At 33.1% G+C, this 24,088-nt stretch overlaps 1 protein-coding gene across 5 annotated transcripts; it reads right to left on the reverse strand.

Annotated features, from left to right (window-relative positions):
* Window positions 1–168: 168 nt before the first annotated feature.
* Wdr62 (WD repeat domain 62) lies at window positions 169–23,739 on the reverse strand. Of its 5 annotated transcripts, XM_018459926.1 has the most exons (26): window positions 23,563–23,739; window positions 21,490–21,641; window positions 20,985–21,076; window positions 19,949–20,171; window positions 18,338–18,553; window positions 16,998–17,180; window positions 15,993–16,153; window positions 15,577–15,913; window positions 15,291–15,457; window positions 14,697–15,021; window positions 13,671–13,881; window positions 13,158–13,407; window positions 12,618–13,065; window positions 11,746–11,814; window positions 11,426–11,536; window positions 10,984–11,153; window positions 10,604–10,894; window positions 10,355–10,502; window positions 6,907–9,340; window positions 5,199–5,330; window positions 4,902–5,041; window positions 4,586–4,790; window positions 4,383–4,509; window positions 3,795–3,985; window positions 2,110–2,127; window positions 169–724 (listed from the first exon to the last, which is right to left on the reverse strand). In XM_018459926.1, exons 2-26 carry the CDS (start codon window positions 21,568–21,570, stop codon window positions 351–353), a joined length of 7,104 nt encoding a protein of 2,367 aa, XP_018315428.1. In that variant the 5' UTR covers window positions 21,571–21,641; window positions 23,563–23,739; the 3' UTR covers window positions 169–350. The 5 variants fall into 5 exon arrangements, with proteins under 5 accessions (XP_018315428.1, XP_018315430.1, XP_018315432.1 ...); XM_018459928.1 differs by lacking the exon at window positions 23,563–23,739 and having other exon boundaries at window positions 9,244–9,340; window positions 21,490–21,570; XM_018459930.1 differs by lacking the exons at window positions 5,199–5,330; window positions 23,563–23,739 and having other exon boundaries at window positions 9,244–9,340; window positions 21,490–21,570.
* Between the last annotated feature and the right edge of the window lie 349 nt (window positions 23,740–24,088).

Here is a 24,088-nt window from a genome sequence, read left to right on the forward strand (position 1 = left end):
ACATCTTTTACAACTATTTACTGACTGTTAGGGAGGATAAAGACAACTTTGATCCATTTTTACAAGTATTGTGAAGTGATCTTATTTTGTTTTATCCAAATTATTTTTATTTACAAATAGCATATAACAAAAATTAAGATGTCATTTCTTGCTTATGATGTCACGATTCAGTATGGCCACGGCGACTACTCAAGAGCCTTAAATTCTCAAATTAAAGAAAATGAATTACGAATAATATAATGCTTGAAAACAGACTACTGCGAGATATATTCTTCTTATCTGAATATATCGGTATGTTAAATACGATGGCATTCATGTTTATCTTTTCCAATTCAGATGGACGGATTAATTTATGTATGATTTGATTGAGTCCCTCCCATCTTCTGTTGCATCATGGTTAAGAGCAGTTCGGAATATTGTTGCATCATATTGACTACCTTGCTCTGATCCTGACCCGCGAGTAATTCTTGAAACTTTGCCGTCGCTTCATTAGTGATGGCGTTCTCACTACTTCCGTCATTGTCATTCTCACCACCAGCAACAACCAGTCGTAGAGTACGCATAGTTTCATTAACGGACGATTCCAATCCTCGTAGCATTGTATCTCGGTCGATCGCTCCTGTAGATGGGTCATTGTCTATCGTCAAACGTTTGTACAATTGCACGACATTGTCCGCAGTGCGTGTAAGCTCGTCTGCAATCGTATTGCATAGTTGTGTGGACACTGTAAGAATGCGTATCAGTATTATATTTATACTAGGTATAAATCCAATAATCATATATGTATAATGAGAAAATAAATTTAATAAATAATGATATATTGTAAGGTATGCATGTTATATTGGCTTTAGATCTGAATTTCATTCAAGCTAATTGATATCTATTGAGCCGTACCCTGGTGAAAATTTTTCTCAGAAATTTTCATATAATTTTTCAGAATTTCTATATAATTTTACAACTTTCTCACATTTTTTATACGAATTGGCACACTTCTTAGAAAATCTACATCGTTTCTCAGAATTTTTCACATATGTTACTTATGAAATATCGAAAGATTTCTAAAAGTTTTTGTAAGTATAATTTCTGATGAAATGTTATAAAATCTAAAAAATTAAAAAATATTTTTTAAAAATTATGGGATGAGAAATTTCAGAATATTTCCGAATTCACTTGTATGAAAAATTCTGAGATGTAAACTTTCTGAATATTTTTGAAAAATGTTCCAATTCGTATAAAAATTATGAGAAAAATTTTCACCAGAGTATAATCTTTAAAACTTTTTTCTGAGGGTTCTCCAAATAACCTATTAATGACTGCGCACGTGTGTACAATTAAAAATACGAATAATTAAAATTGAATATAGAGTTAATGGATTTTAACAAAAATTGCACCGATATTCTAATAAAAATAAAAAAAAGGTAATTATTCAGAATCGCTTCCTTAGCTTAAATTTTAATAAAAATATACTCATTCGCGTTTTCACTCAAAACGAAAGAATTTGACAGAAAAACGTGGCGGTTTGCTTCGTGAAACAAGTTATTAAGCGTTAAAGTTCGTTAAATTATTCCTCGTTCTGATAAATTAAACTGCAATGTTCATGAAACGTTGGCATTCTAAGGCCGGTATTCATAGTCAGATCTTATATTCAAGACTGTCTTAAGTACAGACTTAAGAAGTCACTAAATCAGAGGACCGTATTAGCGTCTTAAGATATTATTTAATGGGTCAATTCTAAGAATCATAAGACTCGTAACGTATTCTCGTAAAACTTCCCAGTGAGAAATAGAATCGACGTCGAAATCATCGAATCGACGGGTTATGAAACTAACAAATAGACTCTAGTGTACCCGAGCAAATAGCAGATTTTTTATTATACAAATGTCAGGCCTTAGAAGCAGTTGGCAAAGGATTATACGCTGCTGCACCATCCAACGCTGAGTCAAAATCCAATAAATCGAAAAATATTATTTCACATGTAGCAAATGTGAAAGAGAAATATCCGATATGTAGCGCAGCGACGATCATTTTATTTTTCATTGTGAGAAATTTCTTTTTAGATACAATGAATATCATTAGTATATATATCATTAGTAGATATCTTTTAATTACCTATTTTATCCATGTCTACTGCAAGAATAAAAATGTTAGATATATGTATAATATTAGATATCAACTATACAACATAGATATATAAATCAATAGATAATGATTGCATACAGGGTGTTTAGCATAATGGTCTGCATGATTTTTTTAGACACTTCCAACAGTTAAGGAAATCCTAAAGACGATTGGTCATAGTGTAAATAGAACTTATACACAGATGATTTACGTGTCATTGACAGATCACTATATACTATTACATCAATATCTCACTCACTTTTTTTTTAGTTAAATCAACGGAACTATTTCTAACACCTATCAGGAACTATAGAGCTATTGCAGGTGGATTGCAATGGAACTTGTATTAAAACTTGCGGTGCCAAAAGATGAGATGCCAATTTCACACATGTTGTTAGAAATGTCTAAAAAATCATGCAGACCCGTCACGCTAAACACCCTGTATAAATACATTGCAATTATATAAACCTCGAATTGGAAACAAAATTAGAAATTTTAGAATGGAACATTTCCAATTGAGATGAAACTTTACAGATAATATCGTTACAATATACAGGGTATCCCAAAATGACCAAATATTTCGTGCGCTGGTAGAACGGACTAAACTACCGATGTGAACCTGGCGCCCAACTTTATCAAAGATAAAAATTAATACCATAGCGCGTTTGTACTTCGTTTGTACCTGTTTGTACCGATCATTATTTCGTTTATACCTGTTTGTACCTCTCAAATAGTTAAACAAAAAGTGAAAAATAAAAAATGGCCAACGCGCAACTTTAAGATTTTCTAATTTCATTTATGCCATTCGAAAGAGGATCGTTTGTACCCGTTTGTACATCTTTTATTTTCGTTTGTATCTCAAAGGGTTCGGAGATACAGCGCTATTCAATTTTTGCGCAACCTCTATATAGCGAACTTAGTCAATTTACAAGTTATCGAAATGGGACCAACGGCATTCGAAAGAGAATCGTTTGTACCTGTTTGTATCTCTTTTATTTTCGTTTGTACCTCAAAGTGTTCGTTAAGATCAAGATCATTGGAGATTGTTTCTCTTATTTTCATTTTTGCACTGAAAATTCTTTTTTACGTAAAAATGAAAATAAGAGAAACAATCTCCAATGACCTTGATCTTGACAAATGTTATTCACATGATCATGAACAACATTCAAGAGGTTTTAGCCGTCGGTCGGACAACTTGCGTAATATTAATACCGACTGTACTGTAACTTTCGAACCTTATAACTCGAAAAGTACTTAATAAAAAAATATTTTATTATAGTGTTTTGAAAAGCTCTTGAGCTAAGCTATAAGAAAATGTAATGAAAAATAGGGGGTTCCATTTAAAAAAATCGACGTGACCTTGACCTGGCCTTAGCGACGCCACCCAAGGTCAAATCAATAGTACCTTCTTATGTCCCTCTCCGAACTATACAACTTTTGTTTGAAACATTTTTCCGTATCTACCATAGTTTTCGAGAAATCTTAATGTATTATTTGAAACGGGACGTTGTACATTGTAAAACAATATTATCTGTAAAGTTTCAACTCAGCTGCAAGGGTGTCTCATTCGGAAGAACACCCGAAAATTGTATTATAATACTTATTATTTTGTAGATTTACGTTTTTGAATAATAATTACGATATTGTGCGTTTAATGATAATTTTGGTATACTCACATTTAACATTAGTTACATCGATAGCACGATCGGTATCTTTAACTGGTAGTTCGTGTGGACTAGGCTCCAACTGATTTTTACTTGCCGCAGATATCCTACTTCCGTCTTGTCCGATTGTGCTAATACCACTCCGACCATTCGTGATGATTGCTGATCCAGATCTTCTTACCGTTGTACCAGGTAGACTTAAGCTAGTCAAATAAATACTGTATATAAATAATTTATACTTATGCTTATTATATTATTGTAATTTAAGTAAATATCTGCTTTAATATACACATTCTCTGACGAGTTTGATTTCAAAAAATATATTGTCAAGATTATTTTATTATAATAAATACTATTGTGCAAGTTTTAATTACAGTTCATATTTTTGTTTAAAAGTTTTAATCCAACCAATCTTTTCATTGATTACATTATCATTGCTTGACTCAGAGAAATAATATCACTTAACGACGCACTATACATATATGTACAGTGGCGTGCAAAAGTTATTTATCAAATGTCAAACAAGGATAAATGATGCTCACGAGCAATGTGTTACTCGGACTGCGACTTAAGAGAGCTATCAAAGTATCAAATTTTTACCTAACAGAGGAATGATCAATACTGATACTTCTAGGTCTTGGTGGTAGTGCCGGTTTTCCTCCATTTCCATTCGATGAAGTATCCTCTGAACTGGAATCTTCTTGATTTCCTGCTTGACTTAGATTAACTGTGGAAGAAATGTATATAAGTAAACAGCAATATTTGTTAATATTAATTGCTGATATAAAGTGAAATTTAAATACCAATTGAGAAAGCTCCTTGCATTCCTCGTCTTCTCAAGATTGATGAAATATTGTTACCAGAAGAAGTCAATTTATTTTGATGATTGATTTTATTTTGAGAACTAATCGTTGGTCTCATCAAACCACTTGTTCTGCTGTTGGTGCTAGAGTGACCGCCCCAGCCTCTACTTCCTCCTGTTATACCAGCGTCCGATTCAGAATCACTCTATAAATGACAATTTTATTTAACGTATACTTTGTGGGTGTGTGTGCGCACGCGCGCGCATTATATATGATTTTCAGTGTTTTTATTGTCCATACACATCGCAAAACTTACTTGGTTTAAAACACCAACACTGCTGCTTCTTGTTATGTGAGTCGAGTGATTTTTTCCTGACATATATCTGAATTGGCTGCTAGGATTGACACTTCCCAATTTCGCTGCACTTATATTTTTATTTCCTAATTTTCCTGAAACTATTGTCACTAATTCGGAGAAGAAATTTACATAGATATTGTCATATATTTAATATACAAAAAACAAATATAATTATAAAATAGCTAACAAAAATTTTCTTTAATGAAAATGACATCAAATGTGAGAACATATTATTCAAACAGAACGATAAGATACCTTGTAAAGGGCCATGCAATAACCTATTTGAAGGACTGATGGAAAGATCACTCAACGAACAGGCACGTCTCATGCCACTTTCTTCTTCGTTGTCAATAATTTTTAACGAGATTCGCCCCTCACTACTGCCAACTGTTGACAACGCGCACACACATGCACTAATCGCTACTATTGAATTTGCATAATTGGATTTCTTTTTTTTATGTTTATTGAGGAATTTTTATTTTTAAGAATTTTTATTTTTAAGAAAATAAATAAATTACAATATAAGAGAGAAGCACTATTTTTTAATAATAAAAATATATATACATAATATAAAAATAAATAAATTTATCAAATATGTAAACACACACACACACGCACGCGCGCGTGTGTGTGTGTGTGTGTGTGTGTGTGTAGAATATGTTCAATAATTTTTTCTTTATGTGTGCAAGAAGATCAAGTTCAAAATTTAGTTTTACAAATTTTCTACAATTAATATCATCGATATTTAACATGGAACTTCTTGCACAAAAATATAACGCGACATTACAGGTAGAGAGCAGAATAGCGACGAAAAGGAAATAAGGATAATGTTGTAACTTAATGAGAAGAACAAGGTGCGGTTCCATGCAAAATGAAAATGATAAAAATATTAATAAAGTCTTCGCATGATTTGGAAAGCATTCAAACTGAAAAGTAAGATGCTGTCGCCTTGAAATAAAATTGAACGCGATTGTTCATAAGCAATGAATAAGTGGACGATTAACTATGGTATTTCGTCAAGACACAATTCACTTTCGTATTTAATTACAAAGGTACTTCAAAAAGAAAGAGGAAATTTTTGAAAAAAAAAAAATATAAATGTTAAAATACAAGAAATTTAATACTGCTATCAATTCATAATCTAACAATAATTATATTATCGATATTTATATTAATAATATTATCAAGAAATGCCAAGTCTTAATCTTACAAGATTTCTCATTGTACCATAAGTTTCTTTTTAACAATCTTGCGCCTTCAAATCATTTACAATCTCTGCCAATAGTTCGGACGGATTTTCCGGGCCTTACGGAAAGTCACAATAGCGATCTGAACAACCTCAGAAACTTTGGTTGTCTTTAACATTTCTTGATAATACAATTGTTATGTTAGATTAGGAATTGCTAGCAATGGTTAAATAAAATATATTTTTAAAAATATGCTTCAACACTTTTTATTTTTACAATATTTTAAACTGAAAATAGAAATAAAAGAGTAATGACTGCTTACTTATTAGATTTCTAAGGCCACTGATGCTTTCTGATAACAGAAGTGACCTTTAAAATTTTAAAACAAAGTAAATCTTTTATATTATTGACTACCTATGTATTAAACTACAAAAAGTTTCATTAATTAAAAGATTCTCAAATAAATGTAAAATTCAAATTAATTCCGCATAGTTATCATTTTGGCGATGACTACTTATTTTCTTATTTTCTTACTTAATATAACTACGTATATTAATATACTTTTTTCAAACATTTCTTTTACTTTTTGAACTATCTTTGTATATATACAGGTATTATACAATTACGTTTACAATAAAACGAGATATGTGTAAATAGAAAAAGTATTTCTTCTATAAACTGTTTAATGCGTAAACTTCTATTTAATTTTGGGACACTGACACGTAAAATTTAACAACACGTAGAATATATGCAAGCATTTTCTACTTGTTTGATACCTGCATAAGGATGCTTCGTGGAAAGTATCGTTTGATCGATCGTCGGTAGAGTTTTCGTCCACTTTGTGTGACTCGAACATCGCGACGCAGGCGGCCACATTCTCTTAGGCGAATTAGTACAACTTGAGGCGGATGTGGAAGAGCCACTTTCCATTAGTGATCTATCCATCGCTGACACATCAGCGCAATCACTGTCTTCGCCACACGAATGTAGCCGTACATTATTGCGTTTGATTGCGTAAAATCTACCATCCCGCTCGGCCTCCAATTTAGCAAAGTTTTTGCTCGTCTCCTGACCGTGCGTCAATTGCAAATATTTCTCCTTCGTCAAGTATTGCTTCTGCCTCATTAGATTTTCGAATTCCTTCGAAAGTAATTTCACAGTTCCTTCGATTGCACGAGTTATCTTAAAATTCACGCTCGCATCAAGATTGTTGATATGTTCATTAGTAGATTGTAAATTCGAACTATCGAGCGACAGCTCCTCTCTTTGCAGGTCGCAGGAAACTTCACTTGGTTCTAGTGAGTCGTAAGCTTCATACATATTTTTTGTTGGAACGTCATTTTCAAATAAATTTATTTGTTCCTTATCGTAAGATGTGCACAATTCCTTCCTCGAATCATGAATCTTTTTTACGTGATGATTTTTTGTTAAACATGAGGAGTCGTTTCTGACATATATCTGTTCATCCTGCGAAATATCATTTTTATCGGTACAAGTTTGTAGACTGTAAAATTCACTTCCGCTCTGTTTATTATCGTCAGATTGTAGCGTACAATTCGCAGAATGCAAGAATTGTTGCATTACTTTCGAATCGATCGAATCTTGCTTAATTTTCATATCGTCCTGCGTAATACCATATGTGGAACAAGTTGAACTCATGGAAGGAACCATGTAATTGTCGGAATCACTTTTTAAAGCAGGCGATGAAGGCGGAGTATCAATACATTTCCAGATTGGTCTAGCTCTATTACGCATACTTTGAGTACGAGACGAATTTCTCTTAGGTTTCGGTGGTTTGTGTGTAACAATATCATTCAAGATCATCATCGATTCTAGTTTCGTAGGCACTTGCAGACTATTGCTATGCGAAATAGTTTCTGAACCACTGCAAACTGTCGTATCCACATTATTCTTGTGTTCGTTATCAAAATTAAATTCACAGTAAACGTGAGTTTTTAATGATGCGTTATCTTCTGCAAAATTTGTATTATTCCTCGCTTTGTTGATTCTAGTATCTTGCAAAGATTTCGATCTAAACACCGCTCTGTATGATGTGTTCTTATTAGGAGAGCTTTGTGCATTATCCGTAATGGTCTCTACAATGTTATTAGGGTTTCCGCTATAGGTTTCAGAATTTTGTCTTTTTCGCTTATAATGTGAGTCAAACAACATTTCCAGGGGTGCAGATTTCACTAAGGAATCCGAGTCATCAGTTAACACGCTTTCTGTACTTTGATGATCAGCGTTCTCGCGCAACGGAAACATCTGATAGTCCGACTCATCAGTTAATATGCTCTCTTGACTTCTCCCTTCCTGCATTTTACGTCGAGACAAAAAGAAACTCGCACTCGAGTGTCTATCGTAATCATAATGATTATAATCCAAGATTTCAGCGCTTCCTTTAGAGAATGACTCAACGGAGGCATTCGAAAGTATGCTTTCTTGAGAACCAGTTAAAATTTTTTTCTGGATATTCTCATAATTCGAATAACTTCCGCAGTCATTCATATGAACGTTTATCTGATAATCACTGACGCAACGTCGAGGTGGATTCTTAAAATCTTCTTCCAATGAATCATCACTAAAATTGCCACTTCCCTCGTCAGCATTATCAATGATCTCCTTGAGATTCTCCATATTACGTTCCTTCATAGCAGGTAAGCTTTCGAAAGATTTCGCAACACTCTCGATATCCTTCTCATAATCATTCAGACCGATAAAATAACTACAAGATCCTCTCTTATGAGCAAATCTTGCAAATCGACTTATGTTCTTCTTACACTGTTCTTTCAATAGTTTTGATTCCTCACATACAGGAGACTCGGGCAAAGATTGATTAGCTTTATTCAAGGACAGTTTATACTTTTCAGTTTTTTTTAATATCAACGTTAATGGACGGTTAAGAGTTGTTTTTGCTTTCTCATTGATGCACAACATAGTTGGACTTTTCGACAAGCGGTTTTCATTTGGTATCTCTAGCTTAGGTAATGCATTCCCCATACCTTGAACCTTGTTAATGGATTGCTGGGATTTAAACGTGGGCTTTGGATTTAGTATAGGTTTGCAAGGATTAATCGGTTTTGCAAATTGGTTTTGCTGACCAGATTTATTACCTGTGCTGAGCCTATTTGAACGACGATGCTTTTCCTGTACATGACTGCTTAAATCGGATATGCTTTGGCTGGATTTCAGTAACGATCTATAACCGACCTACAAAAGTAAGAATTAAACTTTATTACGAAAAACAATATTAAATGAAAATCGACTGAGAAATGTTTAAATACAAAGATTATCCAGAAAGTAAGTTTAGATGGCCTATTAAAAGAAAACAAGTACATACTTACAAAAAATTTTTATTGCTTTTTAAAGTACACACCTTACACTATTTTTCTACATAATTGCCGTCGTTGTTAATGCACTTATTATAGCGAGGCACCAGATTCATCATATCCCTTCGTCATAGAAAATTGTCGCCTGTGAGGCAAACTACGTGGTGACAGCTTTTTTTGACCTCATTGTCATCATGAAATCGCCGGCCAGCAAGGGAGGATTTCAAGTTAATTTTCTTTTCAACTACACGCATTATATCGTCATTAACCAGAGACAATCGCCCGCTCCGTTCATCGTCGTGCACATTTTCGCATCCTTCATTGAAAAGTCGCCATCCATCTCCGTATCATTGAATCACTCATTGCACATTCTCCATATATTTCACAAATTTGACGATGAATTTCAGCCGCATTAATGTTCCTCGCATTTAAGAAACGAATCACAGACCGTATTTCACAAGCGACGGGTGTCGCGATTTGTTTAAATATTATAAACACACTAAAATGTGTATGCACTGAACCAATATTGAAAGTCGCGTCAATCCCTTGCCAACAAATCAACAAACTCGGCACGCATCCATCGCGACTGCACCGTTGCGGCGGCAAAATTTAAAAACGGAGCTTACTTTCTGGATATCCCTCGTACAAATAAAAGAACAATGCCATTTTCAAAGCGATTTTTGGTGCTTAATGTTTATATGTGAATATACAAATACAATTATCAGTTCTAGAGATTGATATCAGATAGAATTTCTATAGAAGTGATAATTGTATTTATATATTCACATATAAATGTTACTAAGCATCAAATCCACTTTGACAAAAAAAATTATATTCTTCTCTTATATTACGAAAATTCCTGAAAAACATTTTGCTTTTCTCATGTGAAACTTACACTTTGTAATTTTCTTCTGGTTTCTTCTATCCTTCTCTGCAACTCTTCCCGTTTCTTCACAACATCATCGTTACCTTTTGTATGTTTTGTTACATTAACCACTGCTGCATTACGTATTTTGGTAGTGGTATTACTTTCACCACTAAGTCTATAACAAATCAAATTAATCAGTAATTAGCAATGGTTAAAATAACGATTTAATATCATAATTTAATATTATAATATTTCAACTCATCAAAATTATTTTACCTTCCATGAAACTGAGAGCTAATACTTGTTGCTTTTACACGATTTGGTGGCTCCTCCGCACCACTAAGCGATTCGAAGGCATTTTTCAGATATTTTTCTCTGTGATTTTGTTTAGCAAGCTGATCAAAACCCTCCGAGCTAGCTTCGGATAACATAGATAATGGATTTCTCTCAGCGCTAGGAGTCGATGCTCCGCCTTCTGAATCAGATTCGTCCTGACTGCCAGATGCAGTCATTTCGCTCGTCCGACCATTCTCTATGTTTTTCAATTTTCTTTGACGCCTTTGTGATCTATGCATATAAGATATATTTTGTACCTATTCGATGAAAGGCTCACAATACGATCAAAAGAACATAAATATATTGAATCAAGAATAAACCTTCGGAGCTCTTCAACATCCATCGCATTAACAGTAAATTGATTTGACACAATATCTTCTGGTGGAGGATAATACATTAATCTATGGTGTGACTTTTCAGAACCAGTCGTTCCATTTTCCCCTTCGGAATAATCTTCAACATCCCCATCATGTTCAGTGCTTTCATGATCCTGAATGACAAACATTTTTAGATAAAGATACAGCGGGGCGTTATTTATTAATAACATAACTGACAATTAAATTAAAAATATACATAACACATAAGCATATGAATAAAATATCAAATGTCAATTGAGGATGTAATATTAGCAGAAATATTATTATGCAACACATGATACATTTTGTCATGCTTAGAAAAAACGGCTTCATAAAATATTTCTTAAATAGACTATTTTCAGATAATTATTTTTTGAAAATATTTCGTGTTTTTAGGAGAATTTACCTCAAATTTAAAGCTGCCAAGACTGCTATCGTCGGTATGATGACGACTCCTCGATTGACGTGTCAATTCCGTAATATTATTACTTCTTACTGTCACCTTATTGCCAATTATCTATATCAGTGATCGAAATAAAATGTAATCAATGAAACAAATATGACGGCAAATTGACAATGCAAATTGCCAAAAAAGGATGATTAAAAAAACGACTAAAAATGATTAAAAAAGATCAAAGAAAAATAATCAATAAACAAAAGTGGATCTGCTAAAAAGACAATAACATATATGATCATGCAATAACACTCATATAACTTTGTTAGTACCTGCTTTGTTTCATTTTCTATCTCTCTATAACTTTTAGGACAAGATTGAAATACATTCTCCTCTTCTTCCTAAAATCGCAATTAAATATTAATAATATTCTGCTCTTAGATTGGAAAAAAAACAGCAATACATTAAAAGAATATAATAAACAACTGTTAACAAAAAAATTTTTTTTAATTTTTCCTTCACAACTTTGAAGTACTCTTGAAACCATACAACTTTTGTTTAAAAAATTTTTTTCTATCTTTTATACTTCCGATGATATTCGCCTTGAAAGAAAAATACTGTTTTTTTCAAAGGGGTGTTTCACCCCTTAAACATGAGTTTAATTAAGTTAAACATGATTAAGGCATAAGGGTATAAAAAAATACGTGTCTTTTAGATTTTCGTGTTTAACAACATATTTCATGGAGAATCAAATCGGTTCCGGACAGTGAAACTTCCCTTGTTAGTCACATTTCTGGCATCATCGTTATATATTATAGACTGTGTGAAATTTGTTGCGTTTCTATCATCAAAAAGTGATAGCATTGGTAATCTGTCTCTACGGACTTAACTATCTGAGTGATTGTATTGTTCAGTTTTAAAAAAATTATCACTATTAAAAGTTATGAACAATTAAAATTATAAAAGAAAATCATTTTTGTCAAATTTGAATTAACATTACAAAAAAAAAACTTCGGAAGAAAAGTACCGATCAAAATGTAATCAATCGTATAAAAAGAAATTTTTTTAAATAATTCGGTGAAAGAAATATAAAAATATCTTTGGCCTTATAATTTCGTAATTGCATTCTTTTTCTTAATTTGCAATCTACCTATCGCAAGTTATTTATCGTAAAGAATTTTCCTAAACATCTTTTTCTACCAACCGTTTTACTAATTAATGTTTCTCGACGATAATCGCTGCTACATTTTGTCTCTGTGCCGCTATCGATGGAGCTGTCCTTCGAGCCACCACCATCACCACCATCCGAATCAATGGCACTGCGCGACGGAGGAAATGGTATAACTTCATCACTGTCATAGACGGACTTTACAGTGATACCGTCGCCCTGTTGAACTCTTTGCGCCCATCGTCCCTTTGGCAGATCAACACCAAGAGATCTGACACTTGAACTTAGTGTTGCACTATCATCAATACTCGCGGTATTCATTTGCTTCTTTGCCCATAATGGCAACTGACCAACGCTAAATCTATAATCTACACTCTGGAGCGTCGGATTTGCATTGGGATCGAGAAAATCCGATGGAGGTGAACCGAAAATTTCATTATCTAACCGCACGTCGATTCCACCACCATTGACTTGGAGCGGTCTTCTATGAATATATTTGGAAAAGATACAATTATTTTAGTTAAAGTCACATAATAGTAATTAAGATTTACAAACAGAAAAGAAGAAACTACTTACTTGCCGGCGCGCATTGCTTGTTGGGCTAGACGAGCCTGCATAGTTACGACCATATCATGTGGAACACGCCATACGAATACACAGCCGTCGCCGCTTGCAGACACAAGATGACGACAATCTGGACTGAAGCGTAAACCTGTTACCAATTCTGAGTGACCAACCATAGTAGCCATACATTCACCGCTATAATAATCGTACACGCATAACGTTTTGTCTGTACATGAGGTAGCTACATAAATACCGGACGCATCTGAAAATACATCAAATGAGATACTCTGATTAGATCATTTGAGCAATTTGTAACAAAAATCGCTGCTCTAATTCCCAATAAAGTTGACTTTTCATATGCAGTACACTGCAGCAACAAAATGTCATATGTGATTCAAATTTTCGAGAACGAAATCATGTAATTAAGACAAGTAAATCACGTAACGGATTGTTTCAAAATTTTTCATTTCATTATGATAAAGCAGCAATGTGTGTGTGAGCGATAAGCTATAAATTATATCTTACCTAGAACAATTTTAATTAGTGAACCATCATCACTAACGGAACCTTTAAACGTCTTGCTGTGTTTACCCGTAGTAACATTGTAAACGCGAATATTCCTATCTTGACAGGCAGTTAGCACATGTTTCTGTCCGGAATCGACTTCCATGTCATATAAGGTAGTTTTTCCCTGAGCGTTGCGGCCTCTAGCAAATTGTGGCATTCCACTTGATGTCTAAAAACATAAGAAAGAATCGTAATACATGATGAACACAGATATCAAATTAATTATGTTCAACAAAATTATTTTTCTTTGAACATAACAACGAGAGTAATTGTTTCTCATAATTTTTAGGTGCTAAATATGATGACATTTACTAAAATTTTCCATTACGTTACAAGGAGAAATTTGCGATTATAATCGCAAAAGGGGCAACCGACCTTCCCCTAGACAAGAGGGGAGATGAGGTGGACCTTGTTTCATGTGAAATTCGAAAAGTCATGTGGAACCAGTATACAATTATAAACCTCGTTTTACTTTGTATGTAGTATGTAGTTAATCTTTTATTTTATTTACTCTCTCTCTCTCTCTCGCTCTCTCGCTCTCCATATACATTTTTTGCTAATAACTTTTTAACGAACAGTGACCGCCTAAAATCTTTTGAAGGTCACTCAAGGTTATAATCTTAACAACATATGTCAAAGTCAAGGTCATTGACGCGGTGTCCCCTAATCCGAATAATTACCGAATCGTCTATAGTGAAACTGTATGCAAAGTGTTGGCAAAACTAGGAGAAATAATAAGCCACTCTAGTATGGGTCCCTGGATATCAGAGGAAATGAGAAGGCGGACAGTCTGGCTAGGTTGGGAATAAAATTGAAGCCTTTTCTTGTAACTTTAACTACAAATTTCTCAAACTTGTGATGCGATGAAATAATTTGATAAACAAGATCGTATTCAGCGTCCAAAAATTACGGGAAACGATTATCTTCGTTTCTGTACATTTTTTTGTTGAACAGTGTTATCGATCATCGAGCAGGATTACTTACCGATTGCAATTGTCTAAAAATTATACTTTTATCTGCGCCGCAGGATACCATCTGTATTTGATTACCCTGACTCAATTGATTAAAAAACCTGACTGCAGTAATGGAAGAACTATGATCATCAAGTGTCTGCAGGAAATTATATCCCTGATCAACGCTGAAAACGTGAATCAATCTATCGCGAGATGCACTTGCCAATAGTCTAGGGGTGTTTAGTGAATGTCGTGAGAACTTGGAATATTCTAGACATAGCACCTCGGCATCGTGTGCTTCTATTAGACATAGTTCTTCCAACGAAGAAACATCGTAAATTCTGATGTTGCCGGATCTGAAAAAATAATATGTAAATATTATATCCAAATAAAATAACAAGACTCATTTTACTTTAGCCTATCAAAAACTGTGTGAAAATATTTTCTATTTCTGAAAAACCGCTATTCAGTCAGAAATACTATATTTTTAATGGAATATTATTGTTTGTTATTTTGTAGCAATTTTAAGTGTATCAATATGCCCCGTATATCAACTATCCCCAGTCTCTCCTATATCCTTCATCTTTTTATTTCTTTTCAATCAAATGAATTTTTCTTTCGTTACCTATCGCCAGAAGCGAGGTGCTTGCCATCAGGAGCGACCCTTATTGATCTCACACCGTTACGACTGTCGTAAGATGTATCGCTTCTATCAGTGGATCCTGCCGCGGCTAAGTCCAGATCCTTTAGATAAGTCAATTCTGAATCTATGTACAACACCTTGAGCAATTCCTATCGATCAAGAAAATGAAATGACGTTGAAAAATAAAATATCAATTCTATATGTCTGCATTTCAATCTGTTAGATTTTACAAAAGGGATAAAATTGGCGCACGCGCCTATGTACTGACGTTGCTATAAATATTCCGTTTGTATAAGGTATCATTCGGTAAATTGTCCTTCTCTAGATTCCAGACCCTTATTGTATCGTCGCTAGAGCAAGTAATGAAACTTCCAGGCGGCATCGCACCGATGGAATCTGTATCAACCGGATACATCTCAACACCCCAGATGCAAGCTGAATGGTATAGGAACGAGTGTGATTTTCCAACCCGTTTGATGTCTCTCACATCCCAAACGTAGATGCTGTGGTCGTTATATACGCAAGTCAGCTTGTTATTTCGCTCATCGAATGCCAACGCAATCGCATCCGGATATTTTGCGTTAGACGGATGTTGAGACATATGGCTAAAAAGTAAATAAAAAGATATTTCTAAGTTACCGCAACAAAAAATTGTCGAGATACGCGATTGTTATAAAAATAAACCTGATGGATAATCCTTGTGCGACATCGACTCCCAAGTAATGTGTTCTCGGTAGTGTAGTAATAAATTGAAGTGTGCTAGGACTAAAGCATCTTACAATACCTTCAGCGCATCCAATAAAAATATATTTATCTCCAATCGCCATACAATTGGCACTACTTGTCTAGAAAAACAATAAAAATGGTAAATATTTAGTATAATGCCTTCCCCACTGATTTTTCCGTAATTTTATAAATTTGTGTATTTTCATGCGTAGAATATATTCCGAGAAGGAAAATCGGCGCTCAAGTTTCGCCCCTATTTTTACGTTTTTAAATTTAAGTTGAGTATCCCAAGGTTCATTCGTGTGTATACTAATAGCGAATTCAGTCACTTGCACTATGCTAGATCAGTGCATACTAAAAGCTGCTTTACATGAAATTAACAAAGTTAAATGTAAAAGTATATAAATATTTTAAATGATATTAATGATTAATGATATTTTCACGTTATTTAACAAAATATATATGTATCATTTCAAAATTGATTGTATTGTATCACTGCATTGAGATATTTTATACAAAACAGCTTTTAATATGCACTGATCCAGTGTAGTGCGAGTGATTAAATTCATCACAAATAAACATATAAAAAGATTTTTTTAATCCTTCGTAGTCACTAGTCACTAGTCATTAGTCACACTTTTTAAAAGTTCTGTACTGGTCACAACGAGGTCAAAATGATGCTAGAACGCATTTAATCGATTGCCACATTCACAGTTTTCGTTCTGTGAAATCAAAAAAATTACTGGTTAAGTGCGCTCATTTTGACCTCAATGTGACCACGAAGGGTTAATTCTGTAAAGTGTTAGAGTCTGATCTTGACAACATATGTAAACATACGTCAAGGTCATTAAAAAAGTATCCCCTAAACAGGAATTTTAAATTGATTGTAGTCTATTCATTTCTGCTTCATATTATATTCGCAAGTGTTCGTAGAATTAAGCCTAATCATTTGAAGTAACTTACTCGAAGCTCGACCCATTTATCCAAAAGTCTTCTATTATTAAATTCGCACAGCAAGCCTGTTTTGGTTATTGCGTATGTAGAATCCGTCATTTCTCCCCTACCGCAGGCTACATCAACAAAATCATTGTTCCTCTGTTCTCCTAATATAGCAGATCGACCCATCAAAGGTACGGGTTCTTTATACTGCATAATAAAATATCACATTAAGATTACTTTTCTATTACATCAAGAAAAAAGTAAAAGAAGAAAATCGAAGATTGAATAGGCCAAATATAAATGAGTGAATAAAATGAATATATATATTTAATTAATAATAATAATAGAGTAATTAATAATTAATAATAGTAATAATTAATGAGCGAAGTAATTTGAACTTTTACTAAGTGTCGTTTTCAGTCGCTATAAAATTTTAAATGAAACACCTTTAGATTTTTACAACTATAGATATATATTTATTTATACAGGTTGTTTCATTTTAATTAATACACTAAAATATCTCGAGAAGACGTGGGATTAAAAAAAGTTCTAGACAAAAGTTATGCGACTTCGTGGGGGATACAAGATGGTACTCATGAGTTTGACCTTGAGTGATGTTGTCAAGGTCACTTTAAATTTTTTAAAAACTCTTTTTCGTTATTCATTTGAATTTTTAGTTGTGAAATTTCAAATTAGATATTTGTTTCACGCATAAATGTTGGGATTGTAACCCATGTATTTTACTAATACGTAAAAATTTAATTTTTAAATAAACTCACACACTCTCTATTAAGATTGATCCAAGGCTTTAATAATTTAGTGACGTGTATACCAAACATTAAACTAATAAAACCAAAAATTAAATATTAGTAATTCTTAAAATAATACATATTTCAGGCAGCGTAAATTATAGGTAAAATTTAAATCTTCCATTGATATATCAGTATTTTTTTTCAATATATTGTCTTACTTACTTTTTTAATCCGTCAGTAGCACATGAAAAAGTGATATATTTTTCTTTTAATGAATTAAAAGGATCAAAGCTGTTATCAACATGGCCAACATCATGCAGAATGTTGTTTGATATTAAGTTGTGTAAGCAATTGTGTCGGGATAGAAAGTTGTATCAATCGAAGATATTAGAATTCTTAGTAGAATATTCATTTTGTGCATCTTCCGCAAGCCATAGGCTCTCGGTAGTGAGCAGTCACGAAAAGAACACTTTGCCAAGTCGAAACGTTTCGCTCATTAATTCCTTTAAATATACATACATTTTTAATTGTTATTAACACTTTTCATTTCCTCGTGTATATTTGGCTTAATTAACCTTTTACAAGAGATGTAAAACAGAGTTGAGTGTGTACCTTAGCGCTTCGTGAATATTCCAAGTACCAAAACTTAACGTGCCTATTACCCACGGTAACAAAATAATTGCCATTTTCTGCGAAGCAGACAGCTTTCACTTTGCTCGAAACTTTATTGGATGCTACTTTAACATCATTTCGCCAGTCCCAAACGTTGACAATCATATCGTGCTGCGAACCGACTGATACAACGTATTTAATGTTGGGTGAGAATGCCTAAAATAAAAAGATAAATGTTCTTTTGATATCTTATACAATTCGCAGGATTAATTTTAAGCCTTTCATCTTTCACAAAATTAATACATTTTATTCAATGTTGTATTAATTTTATGACACTTTACAAAAATAATTGATTTATGAGTATCTTCCATTTTAATGGAAATATATCTTGAAAACGAAGTAATTGACAAAAAAAAATTTTCAAACAAATATGGTCTAAAGAGGAACAGATAATAGTGTGAAATAAATTTTTTTTAAAGTCACATGAAGATCATTGGCTACGTTCAGCAAGCTCAACTTGTTTCCAACATGTTGCGACAACCGTTGAGTGAGCGATTACCAATTGCTGAACGATTCTATTCTCTTAAGTCACGTGACTTATATCATCTATTTACCGTTGTATGACTTTATTTAGGTTAATTTGTCATTTTCGTCGTTCGTATTGTTTATTCGGTGAACATGGATTTATTACATTTAATATTAATTGCTGCCGACGATGCGAATGATATGAGAGGTATAGAATTACACAAAAACGTGTCTATTTAGGTTATGTTGCTTATACACCGACAACATGGCTGTGTTCCAAATTTACTGCCAGCACAGAAAATGCTATAGTTTACGTTACGTGCACTATAGATTTTCAGTACTGGCAGTCAATTTTGGAACAATCCATGTTGAGCTCAGGTAGCGGTCTTAAAATATGATGGAAAAAATGGCGTCCGCTCAGTAAACATGTTGCGTATTGGGCACTGACAACAGCGCGTTCAGCAGCTTTTTACTGAACCGTTGTGCAACCATTGCGCTTACTGAACGTAACCATTGCTATTGTTTTTAATAAAATTGTGTAATTTTTTCTGTCTAAATTTGTGCTGCATGCCATTTCGTTATTATTTGCTCAATTGTGAAAATGTGACTTGTCTCGTACTTATGAAAGTCCTAAAAATGGGAAGCTACACTTATCTTGGAATTTTATATGTAAAAGCGTATATTTCACTCTCGTTTCAACAGCTGTTAAACAGGATGTTTCTGCTCGAGTATAGATTCACTTTACGTGCCTTTTATAATCATTTATTGACTATCAAGAGAGAAAAGGACAGTTTTCGCCCATTTTTACAAGTATTTTAAAGCGATCTCGTCATTTAGATTTATCCAAATTATCTTTATTTACAAATGGCATGCAGCATAAATTAATGTGTCATTTCTCGCCTACTGACGTCACGATTCCAACATGGCCGCGGCGATTACTCAGGAGCCTTAAAAATTAACTTCTTTTCGCATAATTACACATTTACTTAAAGCCAAACTCCCTTATACAACGAAAATATAAAGAATGAAAAGCCAGAAGTGCTCAATCGAAAACAATGAAATAAAGTCATCACAGGCAGTACTCACCACGCAGTTGATGCCATACTTGTGTCCCGAAAATTCCGCGATCTGCACAGCATTTTGCGGATCAGAAATATCCCAGACACGGACGTTCGGCATATGACCGCATTCGCCAGTGACCAAGAATTTACCGTCCCCGGCCAGCGCCAGGGAAGTCACAGTCTTCCGGCAAACATTTAATACATGTGCTTGACTGTTTCGTCGTGGGTTAAATAGTACGACAGTGCAACTACAACAGAAGAAAACTAATTTATAAAATGCAACGGAGATAATTTTAATTAAAAAAGAATATCGCAAGTTCTGATACAATAATGGGTAAATATTAAGAAGATTCCGGTCCACTCAGATTTTGATAAAAATACACTCATTCGACGTGTTTTTGCACGAAATAAACAAATCTGGCAGAAAAAAGTGTCGCTCTGCTCCGCGAACCGAGATATTTTAAGTTAAAGTTGATGACTATGCAGGTTAGAAAATCTGTTCTAAAATACAAATTCACTGCTTCAAAACAAATCATCTGAGTTCTAGAGACTACACCGCCGTCCCGAACCCAAGCGTTTTTTAAAAAACTTTTTTAGAAAATTTTGAAAAATAATTATTTTAAAGAAATATTATTAACGCAAATGAATACAGTTTATTTTGTTGTAAAACTTTTGTATCAAACATTTTTTGATACCTCGAATAGTTTTCGAGATATAATGCAAAAAAGCTGAAAACTGCTTTACACATAAGAGGTGATTTCATCTCTTCAAACCGTTTTTTGGCCGCAACTGATATTTTTTAAATTCATCTCTTTATGTAAGTTATAAGTACACAATTTCATTAAAATCAGAATTTGACATCTCGCGAAATTCCCTTGCATTAGGTATAGGAGATAAAATGATTTTACAAATAACAAATTTCTTTATTTTATTAGAGATTATACGTGAAAGATTTTTTTCTTCACAATCTTTTTTTTATTTTTTGTGTATATTTGTTATCTTTCATTAAGATAAAACTTTATTCGTCATTAAAAAATCAATTAGAAAAAAGTCAAACTTACCCGGCTGGATAAGCAACCAATTCGCTGGTCACATCACAATCGAGGGCTGCATTGCTGGAAACGGTTACACCCAGTACACGTTCTAGCTTAATCTGAAACATATTAAGAAATGCATTGTTATATTGATTCTGTATAGTTGATAAATTCTTAAGATACCAATTGACAGTATTAATGAGTAATCTGACGTTTTGCAATTTAATTTCCATTAATGTGAAACTAGGTCAGTGATGAAAATAGTTACGATCGTCTGTATATCCTCATTATACTACCTACTTTTTTAGATTAGGATTCCCGAGTTTCTCCCTAACCCATCGCAATGCTACTTGAAATTTTAACTGTTTTTTGAAAGACTCACGATGCAGACAAAGAATTAAAATAATAAATTGTTTGGTGATAGAGTTATTTCCGACTGTTGCTAATTTTCGACTCATTAAAAGACTTTTAGAAAGACTTAGCCTAATATGAAAAATGTGTATAATAATAATGGAGTTCATAATTTACTCACTCTGTCTTGTATCCTAATATTTTCTTGGCCCCTTTTTAAATTAGGGGCCCGAAGAACCTTGCTCATAAGTAATGGTTCCATTATGACAGTAAATTCGATTTTTTCTTTAGGTTTCCATTTCTGAAAAAGTGTCTTGATTTCATTTCATCTCTCTGCAACAAAAATTTTTATATAATTTTCACAAAAAATTGGATAAATATTTTATGTCTATAATTTTAAAAAATGAACAATTCCTCTTCTGCAATACCTCTTTGCCAGATTACAATTAGATTCACAAAGATAAATTACCTCACATTATGTTCACCAAATATTTATCCTGTATGAGTATTTATTTCAATTTAGAATGCAACAGTAATATACAGGGGAGTCCATTTTAATCAATACAATTAATTCCTCCGAAATTATTAATGATATGAAAAAGTATTATAGATGAAAGTTAAACGATTTCGAGAGGAACGTATTTTGTCATGCTATTTTTCCTTTAGATGAAGACGCTAAAAAAATATGAAGGTCGCCTTCATTTTTTAAAATGGAACAATATAATTTTTTTATTCTGCATTTGAAAGTTAAGATAGATATTTAAAAAATCAATAGTTTGCGAGATATTTTATATTTTATTCTAGTACATTTTGACATAAAATATTGAATATCTCATAAACAATATTTTCTGATATTTCTACCGTAATACTTTTATATGCAGAATTAGAAGGAATCATACTATGTAAAAACAGCATATAATTCCAAATTCATTTTAAATGAATTAATTTCAAAAATTATAATTGCGATTTAGAATTTAACATAGAATTTATCACAAGGCAATTTATACTGTGATATGTATCAATTTATCCCACATATTGGGGCAAGTTAATTCCAATGCAGCATGTTCGTATTTTATTTATTGCAAAGAAAGTAAATAGTGTATAGAACTATTATTAGTATGAAAATATAGAGAAAAGTTCTCTCTATCACACTGATGTATTTTAATCATAACAGTTAATTGTTTAAAAAATCTAATGCCAAAATTGTGAAAACTGTGCCAACGAGACCCAGTCTCCCCTATATATATATATATATATATATATACAAATTTATTCTAATGTATTATTATGCACAAATATCAAGCTCCAATCAAAATTTCTCTTCTTAAAAACAATAGGTTATCTTAAATTTAATAACAAATAAATCACAGAAACGTACTAACATCTTACAACATTAGGTGCATCCAGAAGTACGATCGCTCATTGAGCACTTAGTGAGTTTTGTATCTGTTTGATCTATATTTTTAAATCTAATGGAATATGCCAATCAGATGCATGAACTCATTGAACGGTCGTGCTTCTGGATGCACCTATTAAAACGGTCTTGAAATCAGAACAAGTTATAAATACTATCTAATGATTGAAGATTGAATAAACAAAAATTATATCATAAATAGGTTAAAAATACAAAAAGTAATTGTAAAATTCGTTACCATAACAAAAAAATAGTGATGCAGTTATCAGTGAGGTAAAAAGGCAAAAAAAGTAACTTGTAACTATAACTTCGTTACGAGTTACTTTCATTCCCTATATATATATATATATATATCGGGTGAGGAATGAATGTGGAATGAAAGTGTGAATAAGTTAAGTTTTTTCTGTAAACCAAGTCCCCTTCTTGGCTATATATGCTGAAGTGTGTAAATAAAATTCTATTCTATATATATATATATATACACACACATTGTGTATATATATATATATATACACAAATGATAAAGCCAATTTAAAATTATACATTTTTATTAGCTCTTTATCGAAAAGTACTCTTCGCAAATTGTTGGTGCTCCTATTTATTCATCAAATATGTCTCTTAATCTGAGTCTAATCGACCAAACACTTTTGCTTCGTCGTCGTAGAAACGATAGGGAGCTGCAATGTGTAACTGATGCTTCGTGAATCGAAAATTCGAAACATGATTTGATGAGAGAACAAAATATAAGTGGTATCGAATGTAGATTTGAACAATATTATGTATATAGAGAAGGAAAGAGAAAGATACGCGAGAATGTCATCTGACAAGGTATTAACATACCACTCGCTTAAGGTTACGTTTTACGAATAGTGAATACTACTATAAGCGGACAGCTCACCTATCGATTTCTTAATGAAATACAAGCACCGTGTTCTGCAATAGTAGACCGGATGGCAGAATCGCAGAAAAGGGCCAATAAAGCGACAGGAATTTAACGACACAATAAATCCATGAAGAACCACGTACATACATAAATCACAAAACAGACTGAACCAGTTTCAGTGTTACCGCGAATCTAAAAATTTAATCACCAGATTACTGGTCCCAAATTCACCAAAATTCATCAGGTAGTAATCTAGTAAATTACTAGAATACGCAGGTTACGCCGCATGTGATGGCACCCTGAGCAGCTCGTGAAAATTTACCTTTAGGGCGCGTTCACACTTTAACGGAAAAGCAAAAAGCGGAAAAGCAGTGGCTAATCACAACTCGCGCTGGTAGTAAGTAGTACAAAAAGCCGAAATTGTAGACTACCAGTGCGAGTTCTGATTGGCTGCTGCTTTTCCGCTTTCTGCTTTTCCGTCAA

Source organism: Mycetomoellerius zeteki, unplaced genomic scaffold (genome assembly GCF_001594055.1).
Source record: "Mycetomoellerius zeteki isolate Tzet28-1 unplaced genomic scaffold, Tzet1.0 scaffold89, whole genome shotgun sequence".
NCBI classification, from domain to species: domain Eukaryota; kingdom Metazoa; phylum Arthropoda; class Insecta; order Hymenoptera; family Formicidae; genus Mycetomoellerius; species Mycetomoellerius zeteki.

Coding starts and splice junctions, on each gene's coding strand:
- Wdr62 (XM_018459926.1), bottom strand. CDS start 21,570: ATGGAACCATTACTTATGAGCAAGGTTCTTCGGGCCCCTAATTTAAAA. Junction 21,077..21,489: donor ATATTAGGATACAAGACAGA/GTGAGTAAATTA, acceptor AATATGTTTCAG/ATTAAGCTAGAACGTGTACT. Junction 15,022..15,290: donor CACCTCGCTTCTGGCGATAG/GTAACGAAAGAA, acceptor TTATTTTTTCAG/ATCCGGCAACATCAGAATTT.